Genomic DNA, 16,299 nt, shown 5'->3' on the forward strand with positions numbered 1-16,299 from the left:
TCCTCATCAAATTTGGCATTCTCTTTGAAAACACAACCATTTTCTCTGAGTAGTTAGAATACAAACCTGGAAGTATAATGGAGGCAGGTTCATGAGGCATTCAAAAGGGCATTGGATAAATTATTTGAATAGAAGTAATTTATAAGGGTATGGGGGAAAAGCAAGAGATTGTTACCAGGTAATGATGCCCATTTGCAAAGCCAGCAAAAGACTTCTGTAATTCTAAGACCAGGAGACTGCAATAGGAGTTTTGGGGAGAATGGGTAGGCTGTAACATTGCTGTGGAGATCAGCTACAAGTCAAGAAGAAAGAACAGTATTCAACCTGTTTATCAAAGGAACACTCAGCTCACCATGAACCAGGAAATCTTGAAATAACTGAGATGAATAATAATTTTGCAAACGGATGTGTTTTCAGGCTGCATATGTCCAGGAACTACTATATAGGGGATGCTATTGCAATAAAAATGATGACAATTGTCAAGTTTAAACCTGAGATGCATAAAAAGGATAGTAACTATCAAATTGAAATATCCAAGTTTTGTGAATGTGATGGAAATGCATTAAATGTGACCCCCCCCTACCCCCCACCCCATGACCAATTCTTCGAGCTGGATTTAGCGTGATGGTTTCTTTTACATAGAATTGTATATCACTTACTTCAGGGGTGGGAAGCAGGGTAGGGAACTTTGTTGCTACTGGATGCCTATGGCTTTTGTATTAATATGAATATTGTGTTGTCTAGGAAATCAGTGCTTATCTTGTGTGTTATAGCTTTAAATTTGACTGTTGATAATTATTAAAAATATTGATGAAAATCTTAATTCTGCTCCTGTGTGAATCCAAATACACTGTCAATGGAAAGGATGCTAAGAGGATGTTTTCCCTCATGAAGGAACCTAGCCCTACAGGGGCACAGTTTCAAAATAAGTAGTCTCCCACTGAAAGAACAAAGCACAGTGAAGCACGGGAGCAAGCCCTTTGGCCCACCAAGCCTGCACTGAAACCTTTTCGCCTCTATGCGGTCTGTACCCCTGTATTCTCTGCAAATTTGTGTATCTGTCAAGCTGCCTCTTTAAATGTTACTATTGTATCTGTTTCTACCACCACCTCAGGCAGCACATTCCAAACGCACTCCTCGTAATCAATATTTCTACCCTGGGAGAAAGACTCCAAATATCCATAATTTTGTAAACGTCAATCAGTTCTCCCTTCAGCCTTTGTTGTTCAAGTGAAAACAACCCAAGTTTGTCCAATCTCCTCCAAACCAGGCAACCTCCTTGTAAATCTTTGCTGTACTCTCTGCAAAGCCTCCACATCCTTGCGGTAGTGTGACTGTACACACTGTTCCAAATGTGGCCTAACTAAAGTTCTGGATAGCTGCAACATGACTTGCTCATTTTTATACCTGCCAGATGGAAGGCAAGCATGCCCTATGCCGCCTTGACCACCTTATTCACTTGTATTGCCACTTTAAGGGAACTGGACCTGTACACCTACATGCTTGTACTTTAATGCTTCTAAGGGTTCTTTGGTTCTTCTAAGTGTGCCATCTACTGTATAGTTCCCTCCCGCATTAGAATTTCCAGACTGCATCGTCTTGCATTTGTCCAGATTAAATTCCATCTGCCATTTCTCTGCCCAAGTCTCTAGCGTATTTATATCCTGCTATATCCTCTGGCAGTCCTCCTCACTATCTGTAGCTCCCCCAATATTTGTCATCCGCAAACTTACTAATCAGACCATTTTATGCCAAATCATTTTTTAAATACAGATGTAACAAACAAGGGTCCCAGCACTGATTCCTACAGAACACCACAGGTCACTGATCTCCATTCAGAAAAATAGCCTTCCGCCACTACTCACTGTCTTCTATGACCAAACCAGTTCTTTGTATATCTTACCAGCTTGCCACGGATTCCATGTGAATTCGCCTGTGCCATGAGGGACTTAGTTAAAGGTCTTGCTAAAGTCCAGGTAGACAACATCCACCACCCTGCCCTCATCAATATCTTTGTCACTTCCTCAAAAAACTCAAATCAGGTTTGTGAGACACGACCTCCCCTGTACAGATCCATGCTGCCTGCTGTTGCTAATAAGTCCGTATTTTTCCAAATGTCAGTAAATCCTTTTCTAAGAATTTTCTCCAATAATCTTCCAACCACTGCAAGACTTAACCAGCCTGTAATTTTCTAGATTATCCCTGTTAATAAAGTAGGAGTTCCTTCATTCAGAGGGCCGTTTTCTTTACAGAGTCTCCTCAATAAAGAGCTGTGGAGGCTGGATCATTGTATATGTTGAGGCTAAGTTAGGAAAGATTTTGATCTACCAGAGAGCACAGGGTTATGAGGAGTTGAGATGTAAAGTGGAGTTCAGGCCACAGTCCATGCCTGATCCAATTGAATGGCGGATAGCCCAGGGTGCTGAATGGCCTTTTCCTACTGTTATTTCTTTCAATAATAGTTTTCAGTGGGCTATTAAGAATTAATGATTGTTTAATTAACTGTTGTTTTCAGGCCTGTTGGCTCTAAACTAATTTATTGATGTTTCTTTTTATACCTAGCGGCTGATCTTTCTCCTGGTGCGAAGTGTAAGAAAATCCTAGATATTAATCTTGTATCTGCTTTGGATGGTAAGTTAGTGTTATAGAGTGAACCTCAAATGAGCTTCCCACTGATATTTTGCTTTAAATACTTCCTATAAATTGACCGGTATATGAATAAATTTAAATTGGTTCCCGTGCCTCCAGTTAAAGGGATAACCAGTTTAATTGTCAGTTTTTTTAAAATTAGTTTGTTATAGATGATTGGTCTGAGCAGCCTAGATTGCCTTCAGACAAAGGACTGATGGTTACTTAAAGCACAGGAAAGCGAGTGGCTAGATTGTAAAGTGATTTGTGTGTGGGAATTCTGTCATCAGTCTTGAAGTACCTTCACAGAATCTCCCAGTGGGCGTTATCATCAACCAGAAATTAAATGGGACTAGCCATATAAATAATGTGGCTTGAAGAGCATGTCAGAAGCTAGAAATCTTGTAGCAAATATCTCCCCTTCTGACTTCCCAGACCCTGCCCATCATCTACAAGGCATAAGTTAGGAACACTCCTCACTTGCGTGGCTGACTGCAGCTTGAATGACAAATTAAGAATGTGTCACCATTCAGGACAAAACAACCATGTGATTGGCACCACATCCACAAACATTCATTCCTTCCACCACCAATGCTCATTAGCAGCAGTGAACGTCATCTACAAGATCTACTACAGAAATTCACCAAGACTCCTTGGGCAGCACCTTCCAAACACATGACCACTACCATCAATTAGGACAAGGGAAGTAAATACATGGGAACATCACTACCTGCAAGTTCCCCTCCATGCCACTCACCATCCAGACGTAGAATTTTAACCTGAGTCCTTCAGGGTTGCTGAGATTCTGGACCTCCATCCCAAATGGCATTGTGGGTCTACCTACACACCATTACAGACTGCAGTGGTTCAAGAAGGCAGCTCTCCACCACCACCTCACTGGCAACTAGGATAATAAATGCTGGCCCAGCCAGTGTGCCTGTGTCCTATGAGTGAATTTTTAAAAAAAATAGCTGTACTGAAATAAGATCTTTTGGTTCTAAAACCCTACTGAAGTGATTTATATCTTCTTATTGTTAATGCAAGATAGATTTTGCAAATAAGAAAAGTGGAAGTTGAGGGATGACATGATAATGTCTTAACAATGATAAAAGATTGTTACAGTCAGTATGGAATGTGTTTCTAGTTGTGGGGAAAGACAAAAACTAGGAGCCATAAATATATGGTAATCAATAACTCAGAAGAAACTGTTTACCAAAGAGTGGCTTAAGGTGAAACTAACTCATTTAGACAATATGTAGTTGAAAAGATTAGAACAACGGAGTTGAGAAGATGGAAAAGCACATGTGACAGAAATGAACAGTAGCTTATGCTGATGAGGATAGACCAAGAGGAACATAAACATGATGTCGACTCGTTGCTAGTTCAGGGCTGTATGTTTGATAGATGGAATTTAACCCTGAAAAGAGAGATGGTGCACTTGGAAGAAGTAACAATACAAGTGAGTACTCAATGAATAGCAGGACACTAGGAAGCTTTGAGCAACTGAGCGATCTTGGGGCGCTTGTTCACCATTCCCCAAAGGCAGCAAAATGGATTACTAGGGTGGTTAAGAAGGCATTTGGGATATTTGCCTTTATCAGTCTTGGCATGGATTTATAAGAGCAGGGAGGATATGTTTGAACTGTACTATACAAAATTTTGGTTAGGCCAAAACTGGAGTAGTGTTCAGTTATGAATTTAATTGCACTGGCTGGGGGTGCAGAGGAAATTCACCAGGATGTTGCCTAGGTTGGAGCATTTCGGCTATGAAGAGAGGCTGGATAGGCTTGGGTTGTTTTTTTTAGCGAAGAGAAGGTTGAAGGGTGTGGATAGGAAGCAAATGTTCCCCTTAGCTGAAGGGTCACAATGAGGGTCATAATTTTACGGTGACAGACAGTTAGATTAGAGGAGATGTGAGGAATTTTTTTTCACCCAGAGGGTGGTGGAATGTGGAATGCTCTGCCTAGGAGGGCAATAGAGGTGGGAAAAATCACAGCCTTTAAAAAGATTGTGGATGAGCAGTTAAAGTGTCATCATTATATTCAAAGCTATGGACCAAGTGCTGGCATGTGGTGTTAATAGATCGGTGCAGATTTGATGTTCTAAAAGGCCTGTTCTGTGTTGTGTGAGTCTGACTATGATTCTATGATTAAACACTTAAATTCTGCTTTGTAATAGTAACTACTGTTATCTGTGGCTTTCTGAAAGGAAATAATTAAGTAAGTTAATTCAGTTCTCATTCATATTGATCTCAGTGTTGAAGGTAAATACTATTTCCTGTCAAACCTGCACTGAAAGTGTTCTTCTGTTTAAACATACTGAATTGCTATTCAAAAACACGCAATTTAGTTTTGTCCTATTTTTCAGAGGATGAGGCTCCGTTGCATTCAAAGCTTGTTCATGAATTAATTATGACATACTGGAAGAGTCAAGGCAGTTGGCAAGATGTATACACCAATGAATTGCAGCTCCCCATGGTATGAATCTGGCTGGATCATTCCTTTCAATCTTGTAATCAACCCTACCTTCAGACTTCTGTCTTCATTTTTTCCTTTCCACAATTTCATTTTCCCTGACTTTGTAATAGCTTGTTATAAAATACATTTCTAAATTTCAATTTTAACAAAAGGTTGTTTTTGTTGTGCACTATTAACTCTGTTTGTCTCCCCACTGTTTCTCCCGGTGCTTTCTGTTTTTAATTTCGGGTTTTGAGCATTTGTATAGATTTTCTTTGATAGCTTATTAGCTGCTTTTGGCACTACCATTAATATTACGTTGTTTATTCAGCAGCAAGAAGCTGTGGAATTATGTTTGTTGGTTGTACTTGCCAAAGGGTGGTTATTTGGCAGAAACTGCATCATAATGTGACTCTAAGTCAAGTAAATAATTATTTTTTCCTGAAATAGATGGAGAAAGAACATGTAGGAATACAACTTAGTGGATAGCACTTTTGGGAAGTTGACAGTCATGATAGAATAATTATTCTATGAATAAATATTGTTCAAATTAAGATGAGATTCTTCAACTTTAATTTCTTGGTTAATCAATGATCTTGATTTGAACTGTAATTTACATATCAAGTCTTGCTTGTTATATTTTTTAATCAAGGGAGCTGGGAGAAGAAAAAATCTGAATGAGGCATTGTTTTAAAAAACCTTAACCAGCAATACACAGTCACAATTAGGTGCTGAAGGAGATGACAACAGTGTGGAGCTGGAGGAGCATAGCAGGCCAGGCAGCGTCAGAGCAGCAGGAAAGTTGACGTTTCGGGTCAGGACCCTTCTTCAGAAATGGGTCATTCTGAAGGGTCCTGACCCGAAACATCAACTTTCCTGCTCCTCTGATGCTGTCTGGCCTGCTGTGCTCCTCCAGCACCTAATTATGATTGCTCCACACTGTGTTATCTCTGACTCAAGCATCGGCAGTTCTTACTATCTCTGAAGGTGCTGAAGGAGACCATTTGGCCACATACTTGTACTTGTTCTATTACCTACTGCCCATCTCCTGCCTATTGCACATATCCCTAGAAATCATTTGTATATCAAATATTCTTCATGTCCTCTTGAATGCCTCAATTGAACCTGTCCGCCACATTTCAAGGCAGTGCATTCCCTTCCCTAGCTACTGACTACGTGAATTTTTTCTTTTCTTATCACCCTGTTTCTTTTGCATATCACTTCAAATCTATATCCTCTCCTTGTTCCTTTCACCAAGTGAGAACAGTTTCCTTCTATCTACTCTGTCCAGCCCCTCATGATTTTTAAACTTCAATGAGATCTCCACTTAACCACCTCCTCACCAAGGAAAACAGTCCCAATCTCCCCAATCTATTCACAGGATTGAAATTTCTCATTCCTAGAACCATTCTTGTAAATCGCTTCTATACTTTATCCAAAATGTTCTCCTCCTTCCTATAATGTGGTGCTCCGAATTATGCACAATACTCCAGCTGAGGTCTAAACAAGTCTCTTGTACAAGTTCAACATCCCACTCCCCGCTCTTGTATTCCATGCTCCAGGTAATGATGCTGAGAACGCTATATGCTTTAACTGCTCTTTCCACCTGTCCTGCCTTCGATGATCTATGTGCTTATATACTCGGGTCCCTCTACTCATGCACCCCCTTTAGAACTGTCCTCCCCTGTTTCATATTGTTTTTCAGTATTCTTCTGTGACAGCTGTCTGAATCACAGTTTAATACCTTATACTGGGTGAAAATTAGAATCTGCAGAGTTACTGTTGGATTATTGGATCACAGTACACAGCTTCTGACTTTTTCCAGCCTGTAAGGGATGTTGCACTCTGGTAGATTGAAAGGCTTCCATGCTCCTATCTGATTTGATAACATCTTGATTCTCTGTTTGCTTCTCTAGCTCTTGCTTGATGTTTCGTTAGTGGTGAGTCGAGGTCGGTTGCTTGGTGATGAGCTGGAATATTTGCTGAACTGGGGATCAAAATTTGACATTCTGAAGACACAGATTCAAAACATGGAGTAAGTGTAGTGGTATCATACAGCTTGTAATTATGCAGTCAGAAGTGGGTGCATGAGAGTTCAGATTTTGAAGCTTCACCCGCCCTTTCTAAAGTGATCAGGCATTGCACTTACACCCGCCATTCAAGAATTTAATGTGATTACTTCGCATGCGCAGTCTTTGACTTTCTTTGTAGAGCAGGGTCAGTATTCCCAAATTGTGTAGTGACTTGCGCACGTAAGTTTCTAAATTGTCACCCTCCATGACTAACTCTTTAGAGCAAAAGCAATATCTCGGAGATAAGTAATTGCTAGGAGAAGTACTTGAAAACTTAATGGGTAATTGACAACAAAAGCCTAGTATGTCCATTCTTGTGTGTCTTGTATACAAGTAAAGTTGCCAGAGGACTATAGGGCTACTCTCTCATTAGAGAGAGCCAACTGGTGCTGGTTTAACCTGAGAGTCACCACACCTAAGGTGAGGGAAGAGGTTGAGAAAGCAGGGCCTTCATGGTAATCTCAGCCGGTGCAGGATTGAGCTTGCTCTAGTTTAACACTGCATCACAAACCAGCTGTCCAACCAACCTGTATAACACTACCTAACTTTGCCCCATGTCATTTTAACTGCTGAAACCTACATTTATGTTTTTATTGCCTGTAGTCTCACCTATTCCAATGCACCTAATACTTCCTTATGTAGCTGTCAAACTTGTTTTTTAATGCTGTGCAAAGCATCTTGGAATGTTCATTGCACTAGCGAGGTGATTATAAATTGAAATTTATTATGAACTCTGTTTTCAATTTGCTTCCTTAAATACACCCTGACATGTGAGGTTACTGTTAATAAGTTGGTCACAATTCAATATAAAGACAGGTTGACTGGTCTCACTATATATGATTTGTTTTTCTTTGCAGTGTCAAGTGTCTTTTCTCAAGTTATGATGCACTGTCAAAATTTGAACTTACATTTCATATCAAGCCAGGTTATCCATGGCACCCAATGCAGTTCACATTTAACTCTTGGTTTGGAAATATCAGGTGGGTATGCATGCTCAGTAGAAATTTTCGATTTTGTACCCCTTGTTTTGAAAGAACGTCACCATTCAAACCTCTCAGTTCTCATAGAAAGGTTGCATATGCTTTCCCAGGGTTGGAGAAAAATCATCAGTGGTGTTGGTGCACAAAGCTCAAAACATTCTTCATTTATCTTTGTATGTTATAACAGTTTTACAGGTACTGACATCTCGACAACAAATACAATGGCAATTTTGGTAACGCAAGTCAAAAAGCTTCAATAGCATTTTTCTCTTTCAGCGATACATTGACTAGTCCTGATGCAAATTTTGACTGCTTATTTAACCAGTACACAACATAACTTGGTTCTGTCCACACTTAACATTAATAGATGTGCATTTTCATGCTGGGGTAAATTCCAACAGGGCTCTGACTTTTTTATTCCTTCACCCTTACACACTCATGAATGTGTATGAATGGCTCTGAGGGAACGGATATACACTGATGGAGATCCACTCACTGACTACAGACCAAGGACCAAATCTGGACTGGAGCTTAGCGGGATAAAATCACTGCATTGTCAGGGTTGCTGTTCATAGTCATTATCAAATAACAGACTTTGCATGAAGATAGAGAGCTTTGTTGCTAAATGTACAGAAACTCTACATCAGAATGTTACTTCACAAAAATGCTTAGAAATGGGAATCTTGACTGATTCATCTTGGGTACTTTTAAACATTTTTACTGTAGCTGTGCTACATACTGCTGATGGAATTTGAATTCAACTAATACATTAATCTGGAATTTCAAGCTATTCTTGGTAATTCCGACCATAGGGCTACCAAGTGATCTGTCAAAAAAATCTATCTGATTCCCTAATGCTCTATAGAGAGGGAAAGCTGCCATCATTCCCTGGTCTGGCCAATGGGTGACTCCAGAGGAGCACCAATGAGTTTTATTTTTAACTGGCCTTGCAAGATGTTCCGTTCAAGGGCAATTAGGGATGGGCAACAAAATGCTCACATTGTTAGTGGAAATCACATCCAGTGAAAGAATAAAGAAAACAATAGTTAAACAAAAAAATTTAGTGTAGTATTTGATTAAAATAAGAAACTTTTAAAGTTGCTGACACAAAAATTAGCCCAGAAATATTTGAAAATTGAGTCCAATGAGAGGAAGGAACTTTAATTTATGGTGAAGGAAAAGAAGTGGCAAAGTGTGATGGCAGACAAAGTAGGATTCTAAAAGAGACTGTGGATGCAAAGGTTGTGAACTTGAAAAGTTTCCTAGATGTGAGAATGATTGCACTAGGTTGGGAGGTGACAAATCTAAAATCATTTCTTGAGAAATGAACAGCAAATGGAACTACCTACCAGTTAACCTGACATCAGTCATCAGGAAAAGTAAGGAAGTTGTAACAGCGCACTTTTTTTCTTTTTTTTTTTAAAAAAAAAAAAAAAAATTAATTGAATGAAATTGTTTGCCTAATCCATAGAATCCTCACAGGAAACAGGTCATTCAGCCCAACAAGTCCACAACGACCCTCTGAAGAGCATCCCACCCAGACTCATCCCTATAACCCTGCAATTCCCATGGCTAATCCACTTAACGCACACATCCCTGGACACTGGCCATGCTAAATTGCCCTGCAATCCAAATAACCCACACATATTTGGACTGTGGGAGAAAACCGGAGCACCCGGGAAAACCCACGCAGACATGGGGAGAATGTGCAAACTCCACACAGACAGTTGCCCGAGAATGAAATTGAACCCGGGTCCCTGGTGCTGTGAGACAGCAGTGCTAGCCACTGAGCCACCATGCCACACCAGTCATGAGAATGACAGAATCTGCAGAGGGATATGGACGGACTGTGGATGAGCAAAAACTTGGTAGATGAAATATCATGTGGGAAAAGGTTATGCATTTTAGCAGGAAAAATAAGAGGAATTGAATGTTTAAATGGAGAAGAACCTAATATGTAGGAGCAGAAGTAGGCCATTTGGAGTGCACTCTACCATTTAAATGATATCATGGTGGGTGGCATGGTGGCTCAGTAGTTAGCACTATTACCTCTCAGCGCCAGGAACCAGGGTTTGATTCCAACCTTAAATGACTCTGTGGAATTTGCACATTTCCCCCCCCTCCCCACCATGTCTGCATGGACTTCTGCTGGGTGCTCTGGTTTCTCCCACAGTCCAAAAGTGTGCAGGTTGGGTGAATTGGCCATGCTAAATCGCCCTGTGTTGTCCAGGGATGTGTAGGCTAGGTGGGTTAGCCATGGTAAATATGGGTCATTGGGATAGTGTGGGGAATTGGGTCTGGGAGGGATGCTATTTTAGAGGGTTGGTGTAGACTTGATGGGCCAAATAGCCTCTCTCAGCCTTGAATGTACATCACAACAGGGCCTGAACAGTCCTCTGCGATTAATTCCACAGATTAACTGGACACTGAGCAATTTTTAAAAAAAAAAAAATCCAGAAATAGCAAGAACTGCAGATGCCAGAGTCAGAGTCAATACGGTGTGGAGCTGGAGGAACACAGCAGGTCAGGCAGCATCAGAGGAGCAGGAAAGTCGACGTTTCACGTTTACACCCTTCATCAGGACTCCAGATGAAGGGTGTAAACATGAAATGTCAACTTTCCTGCTCCTCTGATGTTGCCTGATGTGCTGTGTTCCTCCAGCTCCACACTGTATTGACAATAAAAAAAATCCTCTTTATCTCTGTCTTAATGGGCAACCCCTTTGCTTTCTGGTCTTAGTTTACTCTTTTCGGAGATTATCTTTTGTCAAATCCCCTAAAAATTTGTTATATCTGTCAGTAGCATTTCCTCTCATTCTTCTAAGCTCTAAGGAGTCTAACTCCAACCAATGCAAAGATCTTGAGAGCTGATGGATATTTTATTACATGACTAGTGCATGCACTCCTTCTATGGATCTGGGAGAAACAAAGAACTTAGCCAGGAATATGTCAGTTGAAACCATCTTCAAAATGGGAGAAATCGTGTGCTGTAAAGCTTTCGTGGTATTTCTCTCCTGGATTGGGCTCACAACAAGTTGGATATCAAAGAAGCTTCTTCACCTGCATTTGCTTTGTTAAATTTGAGCTGCAACTGTCTTGTGTGGGAGAACTGAAATAGACACCATCAAACTCCAGACCAGTGTTAAGCAAAGCTATGTCATAACCCTAAACTATTTACAATCAGACATAAAATACAGAACTATGGATGCTAAGTGAGAAACAAAACTGGAAATTGCTGGAGAAACTCAGCAGATTTGGCAGCATCTGTAAAGAGAAAACAGAGTTAACATTACTGAACATTCTGAAGAAGAGTCACAGGACCTTTTTTAAACTCTTTTTTTCTCGCCACAGATGCTGCTGGATCTGTTTACAATCTACCTGACAGTGGCTATTCAATTTATCTAAGATCATCTGCCCTCTGACGTTAGTATTGGATAACATCTACATTTAAAAACTCTTTAACCTCAGTTGCCTCTATTGGAAAAACGAAACCAATCACCATAGATAAACGATCTACAGTTTACAGATGGCCATGCTGTTATTCCCCCCTCTGCACCGGATTTATAACCCACACTTCAATTTTGTATGAGAGAAACTCAACTGGTCCTTGAACTTTGCCAAAATAAAACTTGTAAATCACATATGGTCAGCCAAATATTACTCTCTTCTATATGCTGAAGGAGACATTCTTGAATACATTGAACATTTACTTGGCACACATATCTCTCAAAAGGCCACCATTGGCAAGGGTATTCAATATCTGATGAGCTGTGCCAGTTCAGCCTTCTCCAAACTATGGCAGCGAACATTTAACAACAGAAAACTCCAGTCAATTGAAGTCCAAGTAAACAGTGGAGTTTGGCACTGCACGTGTGTAAGCCCTGATCTGCCTGTCAGCAACATAAATCAACATGAGAGAAAATAAAACCACAGTGTTTCCAATGCATCCTCAATTCAACATACTGTTGAACGAATGTTAGTGGCCTTCTTCAAGCCACGTCTGTGAGGATTCAGGCAAAATTCATGCAAAATCAACTTTGATGGACTGGCCACTGTGTTTGGATCACTGAAAATTGTCATCTTCTCTTGAGTATTGTCCTTTCAATGTTCATATGGCTGACATTCTGGAGAGGACCAAAAAAAACAATGAAAGACTGCAAAGCTGACTTTGAAGCTGGTGGCATTTTCCTTAAATGACTGAGAAACCTCCTGCCAATTATTCAGAATTTTCATCAAGCTACATCACACTGGGTACAAACATCTTATGGACGAGTCAGAACCATGACAGAGAAGGAAAGTAAAGGAAGTGAAGCTTGCAATCCAGATTCCATTACCTAATGGGAACTGCTACCCCATAAGCCTTAAAGGACTGTGGTCGAAAATCAGCCTACGAGTCACTTGGAAGAGCCATGGCAGAAACACTCGACATTGAGTAGACATCATCCTCAAATCAGCTGTCACATGATGGTGATAAATGGTTGAGTAGAATGGGCCTAATTGCCTTGAGTTTAGAATTCTCATGTAAAGCATATAAGATTCTACAGAAGTTCCAGAGGTAATGCCGTTGAAACCCTTGAATTCTTAAAGGGTTTGACAGAGTAAAAACAGGAAGTATGTTTCCCCTGGCTGGGAGCGGGTCAAGAACCAGGAGTCACAGGCATTGTTCAGCCATTTAGGACTGCGATAAGGAAAACTTCTTCACTGAGGATAACGAATCTTTTGTAGAATTCTCTACTCAAGTGGGTAATGGTTCGCTGACAACACCACTGTAGTGGGATGGATATCTAACAACACATCAAATACAGAAGGGACATAGAGGGCTTGGTGATGTCGTGCAATGAGAACAACCTCTGTCTCAACATCAGCAAAACAAAAGAACTGATCATTGACTTCAGAAAGAAAGGAGGAGAACACGCCCCCCCCAACTACATCAATGGAACTGAGGTTGAGAGGGAGGGAAGAGTGTCTGGAGTGACAATAACCAACAACCTGTCCTGGACGTCCCATGTTGATGTTACGGTCAAGAAGACACAACTACCCACCTGTTCCTTGGGCGGCTGCAGAAATTTGGCATGTCTGTAAGGTCCCTCACCAACTTCTACAGATGCATAATTTGAAAGCGTATTGTCCAGGTGCATACCGGCTTGATATGGCACCTGCTCTTCCCAGGAGTGTAAGAAACTACACAAAATGGTGTACACAGCCCAGACCATCACAGAAGCCAACCTTCTATCCATGGACTCCATTTACACACCTTGCTGCTGTGGAAAAGCTGCCAACATCATCAAAGACCCATCACACCCCAGTAATGATCTCCTACAACCCCTTCCATCAAGCAGAAAGATACAGAACTCTGAACCCACACACTAGCAGTTTCAGGAACAGCTTATTCCCAGCCATTATTAGACTGATGAATGGACTGTCTAGCTTCAATAACGCTGATCTTGCTAACGTTGATCTCACCTAGTGCATGCCCTGTGCAATGTAACCTGTATGCTTCTGTCTAAATCTTTTTGATCTGTACAACCTTGTTTACTATAATCTGGCTGTACGGCTTGTAAACAAAGCTTTTCACTGTACTACGGTACATGTGACAATAAATAATCAATCAATCAAAGCTTAGTTATTGAGTTTGTTCAAGAGAAACTAATAAGTTTCTAGATACTATTGATTATAATGAGTTTGGTGACATCGGGAAAATGAAATTGAGGTAGTTGATCAGCCAAGACCAAGAATGGCAAAGCAAACTGGCTTATTATGCTTCCAAATGATGAGGCTGTTTCCCCGCCTTGAGTCTAGAACAAGAAGCATAGTTTCAGTAGAAGTGAGGTTGCTTATTGAACAACTTTAGATCAGACAGTTTTACACAATAAGATCGTAGATGCTCGGTTGTTGAATATATTTGTCTGAGATTGCTTAGAATTTTGGGCAGTAAGAGAATCCAATTATATGGGAATTGGCAGGAAGGGTGAGTAGAATGGAGGGTGAAGATCAGCCATTCACTGTTGAACAGTGAATATGTGTAGTCTGTTTCATCTATTCTTTCCTTCCCATGTCTAAACTCTTAAAAATATAATATTCCATTGAATAAAAATCACAAAATTAATTCATTAATGAAAATATATCTTGCATTTATGTACTATTATCATGTGCCGAGGTGCATAACAACTGACCAAATACTTTTTGAAATGTAGTCATTATTACGTTGTTGGAAACCTGGCTGCAAAAGTATGCACAACAGTCTCCTATATGATGATGACCAGGTCAACAGTTTTAAGTGAATAAAGTAATTTTATTAATTAAGAACTCCATTTTGTTGCTAAGTATTGACAGTAATAGTTCACTTATTTCATGCTGCTAATATTTTGTTTTAAATTATAGTGGTGAACGTATCAATGAAGTCCTACTGACAGTAAAACCAGGACCCAAGTACCTGACCAAGCTTGTGAAGAGTCTCTTCTTGACACTGCTCGTTGAACCAGGAGCTAAGAGATTCCGGCTACAGCATTCATCTCCATAACTAGGATAGAAAGTGTGATCATTCACCCATCTTTCCCAATCAAATCAAAAGAGACCGCTATTGGTCCTGTATGTACAATGGAACTTATGATGAGCTTTGTACAAGAACTGGTTTGAATGCAACTGAGGTTGAAGACCTGCAAGAAGCCTGTATAAATTTCAGTTTGGCAATTTGAAGTGGCCACATGCTATATAATATCTGCCATTTTGCTCTGAAAAACTAAGGATGGCTTCACTGACCTGTAAGATGATTGCTTTTCTGGGTTAGGTGTTAATTATAGTGGGTATTTTTTTCTTGCTACTCTGTATAAGTGACATTTATAATTCCGTTAAACATACTGATATACAGTAGGTGGTGTCCTACAATTTCAGTACAGAGTACAAGGAGACTTACCTTGTAACACAACTACCAGAATAGGTGATAATTGCTCCATTTTCCAGAATTGATTCTTTCACCTAGACTAGCATAAAATATGTACTATTGCTGTGCCATTAAGAGTGTGAAGTGTTGGTGCCATAATTTCTGTATCTTTTATTGTAATTAAAAATTTGTATATCAGCTACTGATCCTGATACTTGTACTTTTAAATTCACCAGATAGCACAGTCAATGTAATGTGGTAGACATTGAGATAAATAACTACTTAGACTGTACATTAGTGTTGCAGTGATGAATATTGCCAGCACATGGGCAGAAATACCTTCTTCAAATATTATCATGTCATGTTTTATACCAATCTGAATCTGCAGAGTCTCTGTTTAATATCTCATCTGAAGTGACCATATACAATGCTGTACTGAAGTATCTGCAGTTATTACTTTTGTATGTCCTTGAATGACATTTGAACAAGTGACTCTGACTTACAGCTGAGTATGCTGCCCAACTGAACCAAACTAACAATGGTATAATATTATGTGAAACTTTCAAGTCGAGGAAAAATAAAATGGTGACCAAATCAACTTTGCAGGAGAGAATTCGAATTATGTCATTGGTTCCACGTTATAAGCCTGTTGCTAACTTTGATCTGTTCTTTTCATATCTGTTTTTTACTTTGATAGTTTACATGTCTGCCTTTTCATTGGTAGCTTCTATTTCTGTTGTGGTTTGCTGCTCATTCTTGGCTTAAATGTCATTTATGACAAAATTTTGCATGGGTAGATTGTGTGCTAAATGCAAACTTGACTGGCATGGGTTCCCTCTTCTCTATAATAAAAGCTTTGAAGATTGACCTAATAGAAAACTTCTAAATTCTAAGATGGACATGGAAAAAATGATTTTACTCCTCCTTCCCAATTTTGTCGATACAAAACTAGGGATCATGATTCCTAATTTAAATCAATAAACAACAACATTTATTCAGAGATACGCATAAATCACTAACATGTGGGGTGTTTGGGGTGAAGACTGTAATAAGGCATTTAAAAAGAAGCTAGGTAGGTACCCAAGGGAAGAGAAACAGCATGCCGAAACTGAGTTGAAGCTTGCAGAGGTGAAACACTGGCACAGGCTTATAGGGCCGAATAGTTCCTCTATGGTGTATGTATATAAATATGAATGATAACACTTGATGCTTTCTATCTTCCTGCATTTCTAATTCCTCGATACATAACTAGCTATTTGATTGCAACTAAAAATTCAACTATTT

At 39.9% G+C, this 16,299-nt stretch overlaps 1 protein-coding gene across 1 annotated transcript in view; it reads left to right on the plus strand.

The window, feature by feature from the left end:
- knl1 (kinetochore scaffold 1) overlaps window positions 1–15,761 on the plus strand; it is a 95,836-nt gene extending 80,075 nt beyond the window's left edge. The window contains exons 22-26 of the mRNA XM_020526688.2: window positions 2,563–2,631; window positions 4,996–5,105; window positions 7,001–7,119; window positions 8,014–8,136; window positions 14,517–15,761. Coding sequence (XP_020382277.1) covers window positions 2,563–2,631; window positions 4,996–5,105; window positions 7,001–7,119; window positions 8,014–8,136; window positions 14,517–14,655 — 560 coding nt within the window. The 3' untranslated portion in view covers window positions 14,656–15,761. The remainder of the gene's footprint in view (window positions 1–2,562; window positions 2,632–4,995; window positions 5,106–7,000; window positions 7,120–8,013; window positions 8,137–14,516) is intronic.
- Window positions 15,762–16,299: the final 538 nt, after the last annotated feature.

This window comes from Rhincodon typus, chromosome 8 (genome assembly GCF_021869965.1).
Source record: "Rhincodon typus isolate 14 chromosome 8, sRhiTyp1.1, whole genome shotgun sequence".
NCBI classification, from domain to species: Eukaryota; Metazoa; Chordata; class Chondrichthyes; order Orectolobiformes; family Rhincodontidae; genus Rhincodon; species Rhincodon typus.